This window comes from Lutjanus erythropterus, chromosome 4 (genome assembly GCF_056507025.1).
Source record: "Lutjanus erythropterus isolate fLutEry1 chromosome 4, fLutEry1.hap2, whole genome shotgun sequence".
NCBI lineage: Eukaryota > Metazoa > Chordata > Actinopteri > Lutjaniformes > Lutjanidae > Lutjanus > Lutjanus erythropterus.
The window spans coordinates 10,203,413-10,218,188 of NC_139320.1; the positions used below are offsets into that span (position 1 = coordinate 10,203,413).

The 14,776-nt window shown below is 38.7% G+C and overlaps 2 protein-coding genes across 2 annotated transcripts in view; both read right to left on the reverse strand.

Annotated features, from left to right (window-relative positions):
• Positions 1 to 178: 178 nt before the first annotated feature.
• Positions 179 to 3,301, reverse strand: LOC146328088 (coiled-coil domain-containing protein 195-like). The gene is made up of 3 exons (XM_084716342.1): positions 2,953 to 3,301; positions 1,816 to 2,029; positions 179 to 1,204 (listed from the first exon to the last, which is right to left on the reverse strand). The coding sequence occupies exons 1-3, from the start codon at positions 3,260 to 3,262 to the stop codon at positions 1,075 to 1,077; spliced, it is 654 nt and encodes a 217-aa protein (XP_084572468.1). The 5' UTR covers positions 3,263 to 3,301; the 3' UTR covers positions 179 to 1,074.
• Positions 3,302 to 10,314: 7,013 nt separating this feature from the next.
• dock10 (dedicator of cytokinesis 10) overlaps positions 10,315 to 14,776 on the reverse strand; it is a 97,223-nt gene continuing 92,761 nt past the window's right edge. The window contains exons 51-57 of the mRNA XM_084716933.1: positions 14,204 to 14,350; positions 13,784 to 13,994; positions 13,487 to 13,677; positions 13,304 to 13,404; positions 12,536 to 12,674; positions 12,279 to 12,351; positions 10,315 to 11,381 (exon numbers count right to left, since the gene is read on the reverse strand). Coding sequence (XP_084573059.1) covers positions 11,323 to 11,381; positions 12,279 to 12,351; positions 12,536 to 12,674; positions 13,304 to 13,404; positions 13,487 to 13,677; positions 13,784 to 13,994; positions 14,204 to 14,350 — 921 coding nt within the window. The 3' untranslated portion in view covers positions 10,315 to 11,322. The remainder of the gene's footprint in view (positions 11,382 to 12,278; positions 12,352 to 12,535; positions 12,675 to 13,303; positions 13,405 to 13,486; positions 13,678 to 13,783; positions 13,995 to 14,203; positions 14,351 to 14,776) is intronic.

Consider the following 14,776-nt stretch of genomic DNA (forward strand, 5'->3'; position numbering starts at 1 on the left):
GCATTTTTGTAATCTTAGATTAGAAGAAGCTTATTGTTTTAAAAACCCAATCCTGAATTTAGCATATTTTTTCAGTCAGTGTGACACCTAGATTCCCTCTACTTGACCAGCCTTGCACTGAAGACAATGAAGCAGCAGAATTGTAATTATCTTTTTCTCTCTGAGCTGCATTTGTCAATTTCATCATGGATAGATAGTATTATATATTATAAATTATACTATAAATACTGAAGGGAGTGGAGCAGGTAATGTGAAAATAACCTGCACCGACCACATCACATTAACTTGCTACCATCAGTACCATCAAAGTGGTGGGATTTGAAAAATATACATGATTAATGCTATCCCTACTGTTAAAAACTAAAAAAGAAATCACCCACTGCATAAGAGTGAAACATAATGCAATTTTAAAAATGCATCAGAACAATTCATAACACTGCATATATCACAGGTAATAGATTACATTGCCTTTATGAAAATTAAAGATTTTCATATTATTGTACCAAACACTGGTATATTTACAAGGAGACTTCCATACATGAAAGCAGACTACAGCTTATGATTCAGACTAAAAAAATACACTCTTTACGAACACTGTCACTTGTTTAGACACACACGTGGCATCTTGACAACCCATTTAAGTTTACATTGTGAAGAGAAACAAAGATGAATAAATAATGGGTGTGATGTTGCTCACGAGGCCTGAGTCAGCGATCACGACTGTCCATTAAAGACCTGTCACCTGCGGGTGTTTGTCTCACTCCAAAAACAACACCCCAGGTTGGGAGAGCAGTCCAGACACCTGATCCTCGCTGCAGAGGGCCCCGTGTCTCATCACCGTTGACCGGGCAAGGATCGCCATGGCCGGATGAAAACCACACCTGTAACCAGAGTCCTCTGTTTGTGTGGTCAGGTGTGATAAAATCGGTCTGCTGGCTGACGCAGTAAGAGCCCAATCTTCACTGACTTAAATAAAGAGGCTAACCTGTTTTGAAGCCACAGAGGTTCAGTTCGAGTGTGTACTTTGTCTCATGGCCACAGCCACAGTCTTGAAAATATGTTCAGTGTCCTGTCTCAAGACTCTGTCTCAGTTATGGAAGCCAGCTCAGTGACTTTAGGCTCCTCCTGGTGCTTGGTCAGAACCGGCCGGTTGGTGTAAATGTCATCCACAGGTAGGAGGAAGGTGACAGTTTTTACCTTGGCCCTAAAATGTCAAAGAAATCACAAGACTTACATGGCCATAAAGTAAAATTTATGAAAAGATCTAACTTAATGAGAGAAAACACATTTTAAAATATATTAAGGTTCAGTCACACCAAAAATGAGCACTTTTTAAAACACTCAAATTATGGTTCACAATTTAATATTCAGTTAATTTTTTAGCTAGCTAGCATAAAGAACTTTTTAGCTAGCAAGCTAACAAGGCAGCGTTTTTTGTCATTTTTATTTTATTTTATTTTATTTTATTTTATTTTATTTGGGTAAGCAAGCAACTCCATACTGATTAAACTCAAAATTTTATGTCATTTTTAACTAAAAATTTGATTTCCGTTTACATCACCAAACTTAGATTTACTGAGATTATTTTTTAGTTGTGCAACAGAGTTCCCCTTAATTCTAAATTTGGATTTACTCATGTTTCTGATTTAAATCAGAGTTAAAAACTAGTTTAAACTATGATTAGAATTAATCTTACATATAATTAATCTTTGTTGGTGCAACCCAGTCTAAAACTAACTGACAACCAAACTTTATTCAAGAATTTTTTAACCCTACATTTCTGGGATTAAAAGTGCATGACATGCCTGTCTGTACCTGTTTTTGTGCACATATTCCTGCAGGGAGTGTCTGTTGGTAACTTTCCCCACTTCTCCTCTGGCCGAGTTACCAAAGATGCCATTCCCATGCTGGATTCCCTCTTGCAGTCTTCCCCATCCAGAGTCACTCCGCTGTGCTCTTCCCTCTCTCATGGTCACCCCAGACAGGTTGGAGCTTATGGAGTACCTTCGGACAGTCATGACAGTGTTTTCTGTGAAATAACATGAACATGGTGCATTGGGATGATTCATTTTCACAGTGCAGAGAAATATATGAAAAAACAACACAAAAAGGAAATTTTGTTTAACATTTAGGGTTGTTGGAAATGCCTTAAATACACTCATCAGCATGTGAATATGCACTGGTCTAATATCAAGTAATTTATTAGCCTCATCTGCTAATTTTTTAAAGGCAGATACGACCATTGCCCAGGTGTCAGCAGCTAACAATGCCATTTGCACCCAGGTTGGAATAGCCAATTTGGCTATTTACACCTGGGTGTGTGTAACCTAACATGGCAGCGACAAGCACCCAGGCGTGTGTAGCCAAAAATGCTATTTGCACCCAGGCTTTAATTAGCCAGTGTGGTTAATGGAATAGAATAGACTAACCATGATCTTTTCCTAACCCCTTTTTTTTTTTTTAAAGTAGTTAGATAAACAAGGGGGCCAAGTGTAAATAGCTGAACAGATGCCATGTAACTATTTTCACTCGAGTGCCAATAGACAATAGACATACAACAATGACAGCAATCTTATCCATACATGCTTCATAATATACAGCTGTTAACTTTTTTTTTCCATGTCAAAGGAATAGAAAAACAAATGTATCAGATCAGTATTGGGAAAAGAAAAAAGATATCACAACATCTCTCCTATATATTGGTCTAATTTAAACCTCATTTTATCTAATAACTTTCCAATAATCTTAAAATTGATCAAAATGTGTCATTTTCGCACTTTTTTGCGTGAAGTAGCCACTGGCTTAATTAAAGTGTGGTGGCAAACTGTTGGAGTGCTCAATTAACAATTATCTTGATAATAAAACAGTAAAAACAAGCAAATAAACAAATAAATAAATAAACCTACTAGTTTAAAATCAACCAGCTGTGTAGTTACAGGCCTTTTCTCTCACCTTTGTACTGGCCCTCCAGAACTGGCGCAGACGCATTCCTCCTCAGGTTCACATAGGGGTTTTCCTCCACTCCCGCCCGCTGCTCTGCTGCTGTAGACACCGGGCTGCTTTGCCCTGGACCACAGTCTCCCCGCAGCTCTCGGTTCTCCGCCTCCAGCTTCTTGATTTCATCGCGCATCTCCATGATGACCTGCGCCAGGCTGCGGGTGCTCTCCATGGTGCTGCTGCTGCGCTGCCAGTACCACGGCTTCCCAAACACCGGTAGGGAGTCGTGCAGGAGGAGCTCGCCGTGCTGCTGAGGCTTTAACATGCTGAAGTCCTCCTGCTGAGCTCCTCTCTCTGTTGTGTGTGACTCAATCTCAGTCCAGATCTTGTTCTGGGGGAGATTATGTCGCCTTTCACCACTTATACAGCTGAAAGGGCTCCGGTGATCAGCCAGCAGCACACAATGGATGTTTTATTAATCAGCAGCCGGCGTCCAGTTTCAGGAAAACTAAGCAGGGGTCGGAAATGAAATGTGCACTGCACAGGAGACCTACTGAACCTGCAGGAGCACTGAAATAGCAAGAGTTTTTGATAACTTTTTGAAGCTCCAGCATCTGTAGCAACTTTATGTTTTTTAGCTCAACAAAATATGAGAAGATCAGATTTGTTTTGGCACCTCGCTCACCCTCTTGTAATGCCCTTGTCTCTGTTGGGATTACAATATCCTCCCACTAAAATATTAATTACATCTGTCAGCAAGATAAATCTAGGGAGGAAACTGAGAAAAGGTGTGCTTTCTGATTGTGACACAGAAGATAATTTATATAAGACAGAGCCTTCAAAAAGAAGATCTAAGTAATTGTACTAGTATTAACTGAATGCACAGTGATTTAATTTAGTTCACTCAGTTAGTTTAGTTTAATTTTATTTTTCATTTCACTCACTTCAATGTGTGTTTTCCAATTCCAATTTTACAAAAACAGATAGTCCATTCTAACACAAACTGATTATAAACATTCTTTGTCTGAAAAAGGAGCAGGATCTTATATAGAATAATTATTGGATAATTATGGATGACTCTTTTGGATGACCTTTTTCTTTTAACATATAATATAACAGTTCATCAATACATGCAGTATTGAATACAGTCACATAAGATCATCATCCAGAGTGGAAGACAAAGGAAGAATTTTATTGTACAGGGAAACTTATTTTTAAATGTGCATATGAAAATAAATGCTTTGACTTTGATTTGACATTCAAGTCAGTGACAGTCATTTTAACATAAATTACTCTGTAAGTTCATAATGTCCTATTATTTTTCCCTTAGGCTATATATGTCTTTTAAATTGAATAATATTTGAGCACCATTTTAAATAATTTTTCCAGAGAATTCCACAGCTTCACTCTATGTAGAAAGACACATCTGCTTTAATTTATTATGTGCATATGAACTTTTGAAATTGAATTTCCATCTATGATCTTCTTCATTTGAGCTTAATATGGACAACTTTTGTAGCGATTTTTAGATAATAATCTCTTTCTGGTTTTATATATGACTAATTATGTTGCATTCCCATCATTTATAAGTCTTATCGCTTCATTGAAGATGGACATATAGAGACATGTGGGTTGGTTGGCCTCTAATTTAAGCCTACTAATAAATATGTGGTCCTCTGTGTCATGAATATGCATGTTGTTGGATAAAGGCAGAGGTCAGAGGGTTAACCCAATGATAACAGGCAGTCTTGGAAAAAAACACATGAAAACAAAACAGGCGTTTGATAAATAATAAGAGAAGGAATCAGTGCAGCAGACATCAAATACAGGGAGGCTGCACACAAAAGAGGAAATTACAGATAATTACACTCAATGGGGCTTTCACAGACTGGATTGTGTGATCAGGTGCTGCAACGGAGCTCATGTGGCTGCAGGTTGTAACCCATTATGAATAAACCAAACAGTCTCTGAGTGCACCTGTAGCTTAGCTGGTCTGACTCCAACATGAAAACATACAGACTTTGGACACATTTGCAGGAGTGTGCATCAGACTGTCATTTAATGCAATGATGACATTGTTTGAGGTACCTTTGTCATAACATGACATTAACCAAGACAAAAATGCCTTTTTTTCACAACTTTACATTATGAAACTTGTTTGACCTGTTTATCTTTATGTTTTAACATAACATTATATTGTTATATGTGGTTGGTTTTGGAATTTTGGCATTTAATGAGACTGTTATAAGTGTCTCATGAATACTTTCCGTGACCTCAAGCAATGTGGTACATTTTGTACTTGTTAAAAAAAATGTCATTAAATGTTCTAAGGACAGTTTGACAAAGGAGTACAGCACAAAGTTGATTTAGCTTACAGACAAGTCCAGAATGTACCACTTTAGTTGAGTTTATGGAAAGTATTCATTAAACACTTATAATAGTCTCATGAAGGCCAGTGTCAAAACCAATCACACACTGTATGTCAGTATAATATAATGTTAGAACATAAAGCTAAACATTTAAGTTTGATAATGACAAGTTGTCATGACAAAGGCATTGACAGGTTATGTTGTCTTGGTTTATGTCACATTGTCATAACAAAGAGATTTCAAACAATGCATTAAAAGTGACATAACTGACAAATGCGACTTAACGACGACAGTCATAAACAGTCATTAAAGATTCCTTTGTGTTCATGACAGTACAATGACAGTCCTATGCACACTCTTTCAAATAAGGTGTGACCCATGATTAAACCATTCTAAAATAAAATGTGAAATATTGTCAGGAAGAGCCATTAGATACCAGGTATGTTTGTTGTCTTTGTTTGTTACCTGGACTGAATAGTGCAGGCTCAGAGCAACCTGACCCCACCACAGTCTAGGCCACTGAGAGGGAGACAGGCACACAGAAGCCAGCCTGTAGAGGAGAGAAACCCAATCAGCCCCCTCTTTCTGCTTCACAAAATAGGCTACAGAGGGGGAGGGAGGCGAGATAGAGATGAGACTGAGGGAGGGAGAGAAATACTGACTGGCTGTAAGGAAGAGAGTTTGTTAGGAAGAGGCAGGAGGTCAGTGAAACTCAATCTGCTGCACCTCAGGTGTGCAACCACAGAGGGAGAGTGAACAGACAGAGATATAAATGTGTCAGCGGTCTTGTCAGGCAGAGACACAGACAGAGGACTGCATGCTGTCTTTTAACCAGCAGCTCCATGTTCAGGGCCACTTAACCTCTTTTTATGTGCAGTGCCACAACCCCGGGCTTAGCATCAATAAATAAACAACCACTCTGCTGCTCTCTCTCTGCATGGTTAGTAATTATACCCAACGATTGGAAAAAAGTGACACCAGATCCCATGGAAAACCGTTCTATGTCAGAGCACATGCTAAATTTTAATGTCATTTCACTTTCAATGAAAGCTTGACCACACGTTTTATAGTCTTGTGTATGCTGAAGTTAGGGCCTTAAATACATTTTATCACAAAGTTTCTGCAAGTTGATTTTGAATCAAATACTGACACTGAAAGATTCCTGTTTGATGAACGCAGAGATCTATAAATCTACACTTCTCTGTACCTTCTTAATGCTGAGGCACTCTACAGGTATGAAGTTACTTTACTTCTCCTTTTCTCTTACGTTTTCTCTGTCTGTTGTTGTTGTTGTGTCTTTTTGATGTTATTTTGTTTCTCTCTGTGGGAGTTAAATGTCTGTTTGTGGTCGTTGTGTGTCTCTTTATTGTTGTTTTCTGTTTCTTTGTCATGATCTCGTGTCTCTGTGGTCATTTTGTGACTTTTTGTTGTTTTGTTTCTCTCTGTTGTTGTTTTATGGTCATTTTGTTTCACTTTGTTGTCATTTTGTCTCTTTGAAGTAATTTGTGTCACTTTGTATTTGGGTCATTTTATGTATATTTGTTGTCACTTTGTTTGGCTTTGTTGTAGATCTGTATCCCTTTGTTGTCTATTTGAGTCTCATTTTGTTTCTCTTTGTTGATATTTTGTGTTTCTCTGCTGTAATTTTGTGTTTGTTGTTGTCGTTGTTTGTTGTGTTGCATCTTTCTGTGGTCATTTTGTGTCCCTTTGTGATTATTTGCTTTCTCTTTGTTGTTGTTTTGTGTAACTTTGTGTCCCTTGGGTCATTTTGTGTCTTTTCCTCCTGACCCCTTGGCACCTTGGGTCTGTGCCTGATATGCCCAGTCAGTAATTTATCTGTCTAACAAAGCTGCAAACACAGACACTGCAGGTAACACTGACACACAAAAGGCTATACATCCAGGGTCATTTTACTATTGGCTAGATACACACATTACTCTGTATGTGAAGAAGTGTCAAAAATGTCTAGTTTTCCAAGAAAACATCTGAAAAAATAAACTGGGAGATTAAAATTTTTATGATAAACCTTACTTAGAACAAAGTTTACCTGAGGGAACATTCAGCAAATCAATTAATTAAATGACTCCAAAGAAGACGGTTCAAAAGCTCAATTATCTTCCTGTTATCACTTTAAACAAAATCATTCTTCATCTTTTTTAAATTCCTATATCCAGATGGCATCTTAGCTCCACAAACACTGGTAAAATAGTTTGGCTGGGGGGGGCGTCAGCTGTGGTTACAGTGAAATATCGAATCAATAATGAAGATGCAAAGCACAAAGAAAAACAGAGCTCCAGGGTAAACACAGTCTGAGACCAACAGACAACAGACAGACACACAGCAGTGCTGATCAGAGCCTCTAGGCGCCATCAGATCTAAACAAACTGCTCAGATTTGGATTCATTTGGCTGCTGACTTTGTTCTGACCTGTCTGACGTTAAAAAACAAATCAATAATCCAACACAAAGGATTTTTGCTTTTGGAGTCTGAATCTTCTTTTCAGGCAGGATTACTGTACAGCAACAACTCTGCCTCTCTGAGTTAAGAATATTTCACTACTGTTCATATATTGTGTAGTTTCTAGAAATACAACTTGAACACATATCTAAGATTGAAATACCTTTAAAATTTCAAGGTATAAACATAATAGCACTGAGGAGTCTGCAAACCATATACATACATATATTCCTGGATAACTACTAACTGGGAAGAGATATTTGATTTACTTGATCAAATAATTGTTTTGCAACTCCCCAGGGACCCACTGCTTGGCATCCCTAGGGGTATCCCAGCAGCTGCAATGAGCAGGAAAAGCAACCAAGAAAGCAATAACACTGAGCTGCCTTTAAAAAGACCCTCCAACCTATGATACGTGGCAGTCAGTGGTTAAAGGAATTTACATAATGGAAAAAATAACTTTTGTGCTGAGAAAGCAAAATGCACAATGGCATGGAGCTGGGCGTGCACAGTAAACTTATTATAAGCTGCTTCTGTTTGTTGTGTTATGAACACTGATTTTGGATGAAACTGTCTCATAGTGGTGGAGGGTAGTGAATAAGGATAGAGATGAAGTGGGTCATGCAGTCTATCAATGTAAAGGTGAGACAGGGAAGTAATGGAAATCTATACAGACGGCAAGTTTTGGATTTCTGTTTAGAATTTAAGAGAAAAAAAGTGTAACAACTGGAAAGTGATTTTATTTAACTTGTTCAATAAAGTAATGAAAAACATAGCAGCACTGGATTTTGTGACACTGGTGGTGGAGGACGATGACATGACAGACTGACCTAAAGCCAAATGCCTTTCTACTGGTCAAAAACAACCCTGATCTCTTTTATCTGAAAGCTTTGATGCAGCAGAGCATTTTCATCCTTTGCACTGGCCCTTTAAAAGCTAAGTACTACAACATATTATTAAATTAGTCTATTGACATTTACTAGCTGCTAAAGAGTGTTAATGCTGGGCATTTGTGAAAAAAAAAATGTCTTTTTTAATTTGCATTTTGAGAATAAAGTCAAACTTGACATTTTAGCACCAGGCATAAGAAAAAAATACATCAGTTATTTTAATTATTATCATTATTTTGTATGTTCAGAATTGTTACGTGCCACAGTGTCTGTGTGGTGCTGTGCTCTCCTGTGCCCAGGTTCTGCCCCTCCCCCCTTGTAGATTGCAGTGATTGGCATCAGGTGCAGCTGCTCTGCAATCAGGACCTGGTGCTTAAAAACCTGGAGAGTGCAGCTGATCAGGGCCAGTGGGCCATTCAGCGGACTACAGTCTGCTAGTCTGTAGACTAATCCAGCATGCTCAGCTAGTGAAGTTGCTTGTCTTTGTGTTTCATGTGCCTTCTTTACCTCCATGGTTGGCAAGGGTACTCGTTTGGGCCCCCCCCCCCCATGTGCTTTGCTAGTCCCCCCAGCTAGCAAAGGCACTTGTTGTTCTGTGCTTGTGTTCTTGTTAGCCTCCCTGGCTAGCATGGACACTTGTTGTCTTTTGTTAATTAAGATTAACCATCTAGCCTCTGCTTTATTTTTTCTTATGTCTGGCATTCATACTGAAAGTTTGACTTTATACTCAAAATACAAAAAAGAAAAAGATAAAAAAAAAAAAAAAAAGAAAAAGTTGTATATAACAGACAATGCAGAAGAACAATAAGAGTTCTGTACAGCTTCACACATGACAAATAGTCAGTCAGCCTCCTTCCAACCTTCTGTTGTCTTATTGTTTAACACTATACTGTTATATTTGTTAAAATGGAAACAGTATAATTGGCATTAGTGGCTGATAGATTTAAAAATGTATTATCTACTACATCAAGAACCAAAGCAACAAAAGATTTTCTTCTTGTTTTGTTTCAGCCTGAGTTTTCTCATTACACATTTCTATTTCACACATTTCACATGTGTTGTGCAGGTGAAGGACCTCACAGTCACATATAATTAGCTGCTGCCTGGTCTAGTCAATAGACAGTATATGAAGAGCCACTGTGCACAGCTGCAGCCGAGGCACAATTTCATTTTAGAAAGATTTTTTACCCCATTCAGCATGATTGGAAGCCTGGGCAAACATGATTAACATACTGAGTAACATGAAATGAGGAAGTTTTCAGATCCTTTAAAGTACTAATATCACACTGTAAAAACATTCTCCTCTGGTCCTGATTTCAAAATCTTACTTATATTTTTTTCTCAGTAAAAACCTTGAATTGTAAAGTAACAAGTAACTAAAGCTGTCAGATAAATGTAGTGAAGTGAAAAGTGTAATATTTCACTCTGAGATGTAGTGGAGTAGAACTCAAAGTAGCAAAAAATGGAGATACTCAAGGATAGCTACCTGAGGACTGTGCTTAACTTCAGTAAGTGTATGAAGTTACATTTCATCACAAAATGCAGCATGTGACGGGTAGTGTTATCTGAAAGTGAGGGCCAACTATAAAAGAATGAAAGACGTACATTTGTAGCAACACTGACATCAGGACAGCAGATGAAGAAATACTGAGGAAAATCAATTTTGGACATTAACAAAATTTTATTTAAATGTTATACATAAAACTTTAGTTTTTGTTCTTTTTTTAAATTCAGCTAAACAAATATTTATATATTGTATATTTTATAAAAAGAAACATTTCAAACATTTTAAATATTAATATTTCTTATTTACAATTCAAAACAGTACAGGAAATAATAACAGTAACAATGCAATCATCATAAAAATGTTACAAAACATACTTCTTTTTTTTGTTGTTGTTTCCATTTGAAAATCGGCAAGCTGATATTTTCCAGAATGTTAGCAAGGATACAAAGTAGCAATGTGGAGCTGCTCTACATTCAAACAGGAACTGGAGGTGCGTTCAACTCTTCAGATGCTCCGTTAGTCAAAGACCTGTAACCCACATCTTTTTCTTTTTTTTCACATTAGACATCTTACAAGGTCTGTTGAGTTTGAAGTACAATGATATTCCACAGAAAAAATGTAATGTAAAAACTGTCATCAAAATGCACCAGAAAGCTACAGTATATATTACATGATGTAGCTGAACGCACCTCGAGCTCAGTAAGGTCACTGTTCTCTAAAGGGACAGGGTTGTGGAGAGAAGGCTGTGTGCATGTGTGTGTGAACATATGCACTGTGTGTGTCTGTTTGTGTCTGTCAGTGTGTAAGCTGATGAGTCAGTTGGCAGGGCAGGGGAATCCATATTATGACACATGGATTGAGTTTCTAAAACCAAAACAAACAGTAGCTAACAGTCCAGCAGTCTGGCCTCTACTGCAGATAGTCAACGTTTTCAATGACAGGACTACAGACTATCACGACCACAGTCTACACACGTCTTCTTCTTCTTCCCTTGTTTTCTCTACACTCGCCATCACTCGTCACAGTTCCATGAGCCCGCTGCTCCCTGCAGCAGGAAACAACTACAGTCAGAAACTTCAGAAAGCAAAGGAGCAACTTTGAGGCTCAAACTGGCACTCCAGGGAAAAAGATCCTTCCCTGGCACAGGGCATTCCCTGTGAGTCTATTGGCCATTCAGAAGGCGCTGTGCCGTTCCGTTCCTGGTTGTCTTGTGTGAGGAATCTGCACAAGAGTGAGAAGAAAAAGCTAGCATTGGAGCAGGAAGATTCAAAAGGGGGTAAAAGCATTAAGACTACACTCTTAGAAGTAAAGGTGCTACTAGAACCACATAGAGATCCTGAGGTGTAATGGTTCCATCCAGAAGCCCCTCTCTGGGGATTCTATTAAAAACCTTTCCACTTTCTGGGTGCTAACAAGAAATCAGGTGGTGAGTTCTACCAAGAACCAAAGGTTTTATCCAGAACCTACCCCTAACCCTAACCCTTTTACATTATGGTACATAGAACCCTTGACAAAAGAGTTCTTCAAAGATTTTAACAATCTTTGAAGAACTCTGTCTTAAACACAGTCCTTTTCCACCAACATTGAACGTCCCCTTCCTGTGCCTAATTTTGAATTGTCTGAGTATATCCAACCTACAAAGCTGTTTCCTGGCCGGTACCAATAAATAGCAGTTTTTCTTGGGAACCAACGCGGGTGTGTCTCATTCTACAGGTTGTTGTATCCATTGTGCAACACCCTCTGTTGATGAAATCTTTGCTTACAGTGGTTCCACTCAAAAGTGATTGAAAAGTGGGCTGTACAGTACAAAAGTTCAAATAATCTTGAACAGACCTGGTTAAAGAACCAAAGCTAGTTTGGTGAAAAATGGCCCAGAAAGGGTTCTTAATGTAACCTTCAGTCTTACGAAGAACCCTTCACGAACCCTGTCTTCAAAAAAAGGATTCTTCAAAGACAAATGATTTTTGGTAGAACCTCAGCCCTTCAGGAAGAACCCTTTTGGAACCCTTATTTCTAAGAGTGTAACAGTTTTGTCGTAGATAGACTGGAATAGGCTGAGAAAGCAAGTGGCAACGTGACATGATGTCTTTCATGAGGGAATTTGATGACATGACATACCAGTCTTAGACAGAGTGGACAGAGAGCTGTTAGAGAGAGATGAGGTACCGGCAGCAAGAACACTTTTTTGCAGCTGAAATGAGAGGAAAAGTTCAAAAAGAAGCAGAGAGAAGAATGAAGTAAAAACAGAAGCCGATGCCCATGAAAATGCAAAATGTCTCACAAGATAATGCAAAGGAAAAGATGATGCTCAGTACGCCAAACAATGTGGTAACAACATGAGTCTGAGACACTCATTGGTCATTGCATGGTGAGACCTGTTCATTCATGATGCCCGACAGCTCAGTCAGCATGTCCCGGTAGTGAGCTCTCATCTCCTCCTGGTACTCCAGCTGGTCCTCCTTGATCAGACGTTCATTCACATCCAAAGCCTGACCACAGGCTTCTGCAAACTGCCTGCATGGGGCAAACAGAGTTATACTGATTATTAATACTGTCAATCATGCCACTGAACCTGACCTTTAACCTTAATCCCACCGACTGGCATACCTGCAGACCTAACTTGTTGTTATACCTCACAGGTGCTTTATTGTGTCATTCATATAATTTTTCTTGACTTGGTCAATCAAATTGTTTCTAATGACTTTTTTTATACATATTTATTTTGTTGAAGTTTTGACTTCCTTCTTTTTTATTTTTTTCACTTTTGTTGATATGTTAAAAAAGATTCTGGTGTATCAGGTTTTCAGTACAAGTAGATCTGGGGAACTACAGATGTGGTAAACTGCATTTCCTATGCTAGTAACATTTTTAACTCTATTAAGGCTTTTTATAAGGTGTTAAATTCCCTTACAATGTCCTATTTGTCTGAACTGCTGACAGGTACAATATTTTCAGTATAATGATATGTAATTACTACAGCCACTTGGATATTTATGGAAGAGAGTAAGTACAATGTGCAAAAGAGAACAGAGAAATGACTCTATTACTTCTGTTCCCAGACATGTATATGCTATACATACATAATCCTACTGTGTGAGGCTGGGAATCCACAACACTTTGCACTGAATTGCATTTAATCCTACCTGAAAATCTCCTTGAGCAGTTTGACCTGGTTGTCTGGGTATTTCTTTGCATTCTTCTCCTCTAAAAATGCCCTTGCATAAGCCATTGGCCCTGCATTCACCTGGAAGGAAAAGAAGATCAGGTGAGACAAAACAAAGCACCCAAATTCTTTCAGACAATCAGCGTTTTAGAAGAATCCCCACCTTGACACTGACGCTGCCCTGCAGCTTCAGCTGCAACCGGATCATGTCCACCTCCTCCATGTTGCACAGCTGGTTCAGCTCAGAAACTTTACGTGACATCTCATCAATGGCGACCTCGATCGGGTTCATTTCCGTGCTCTGCTGCTCCACCACCTGGATACGCTTCTTTAGGTAGGGGAAGCTGGAACTCGCTGAAGAGAGAAATAAAAACCAACCAGTCAGGCAAACTCTGCCTTATACTGTAGTTACCTACTAGTCTGACATAAGGGAAGAAATAATATGTAAACAAACACTTACTGGTCAATATGGTGCGTCTCTTGCACTGCTCCTCCACGTCACCATGTTTCTTCCCTGACAGAGTGAATGGTGTCTCAAACACAAAGCGGTTGATGTTGTGATGTCTCTCAAAATCTGTTCTCTTCTCCTGTTGTTCTTTCTCATCAAAGTAGGGCACCACATACGTCACCTGAATGTAGGCAAACTTGGGGTCCAGATCTTTAGGATTTACCTGTTTTAAGGGACATTAAGCAAGCAATAGTTATGATTTAATTTATACAGGCAATAATAAAAGAAATACATTGTTTTCCTCTCAGTAACTCACACCATAATTATTATGGATAAATAGCACAACAGGTAGGGGGTGAAATATGTATTTTTTGATTTTGAGGTGATCCATCCCTTTAAACTCTTATAAACAGGCTATAATCTGTCAGTTACCTTGTTGGAGTCCTGGATCATCTTGACATTATCGGCTCCAAACTTGTCTGAGTAGAGTTTGAGCAGTCTCTGGGAGATTTCTGACAGCCCTGTCAGCTTTGGCTCTTTGTAGATGAACTCTTTGCTCTCTTCCTCCTCAAAGAAACCCTGCCAGAACACACACACAGACACACTAATTAGCAAAACCTATTACATGCATGGGTGTTAGTGTGTGTGTGTGTAATGCAAGTGTAATATTTAGATCATGTTGCTGTTGCTGTCACAACACACCGTGGACACATCAGTCTGATTTTAAACTGCCCTCTGGTGGCTTCTTGTACACACAGGCCATAACACATGTTAGAACAACTCAACTGCCAGTGTTTAGTTCTGGATGGGGAAAGTTCAGAGATCATTTTCAAGTCCAATGTCAGAGGTAAATGAGGTTTATTAAGTAGCATCTTCTTGTCCTGTTTCACTTTTCTTAATATGTAGGGAGGAAACAACTTCATTGTTGGAGATTATGGGAGGTAAAATGGACCACAGCAAGCTTGACACAAACCCGTCAGACGGTAAGAGCAGCAGATGTTAATA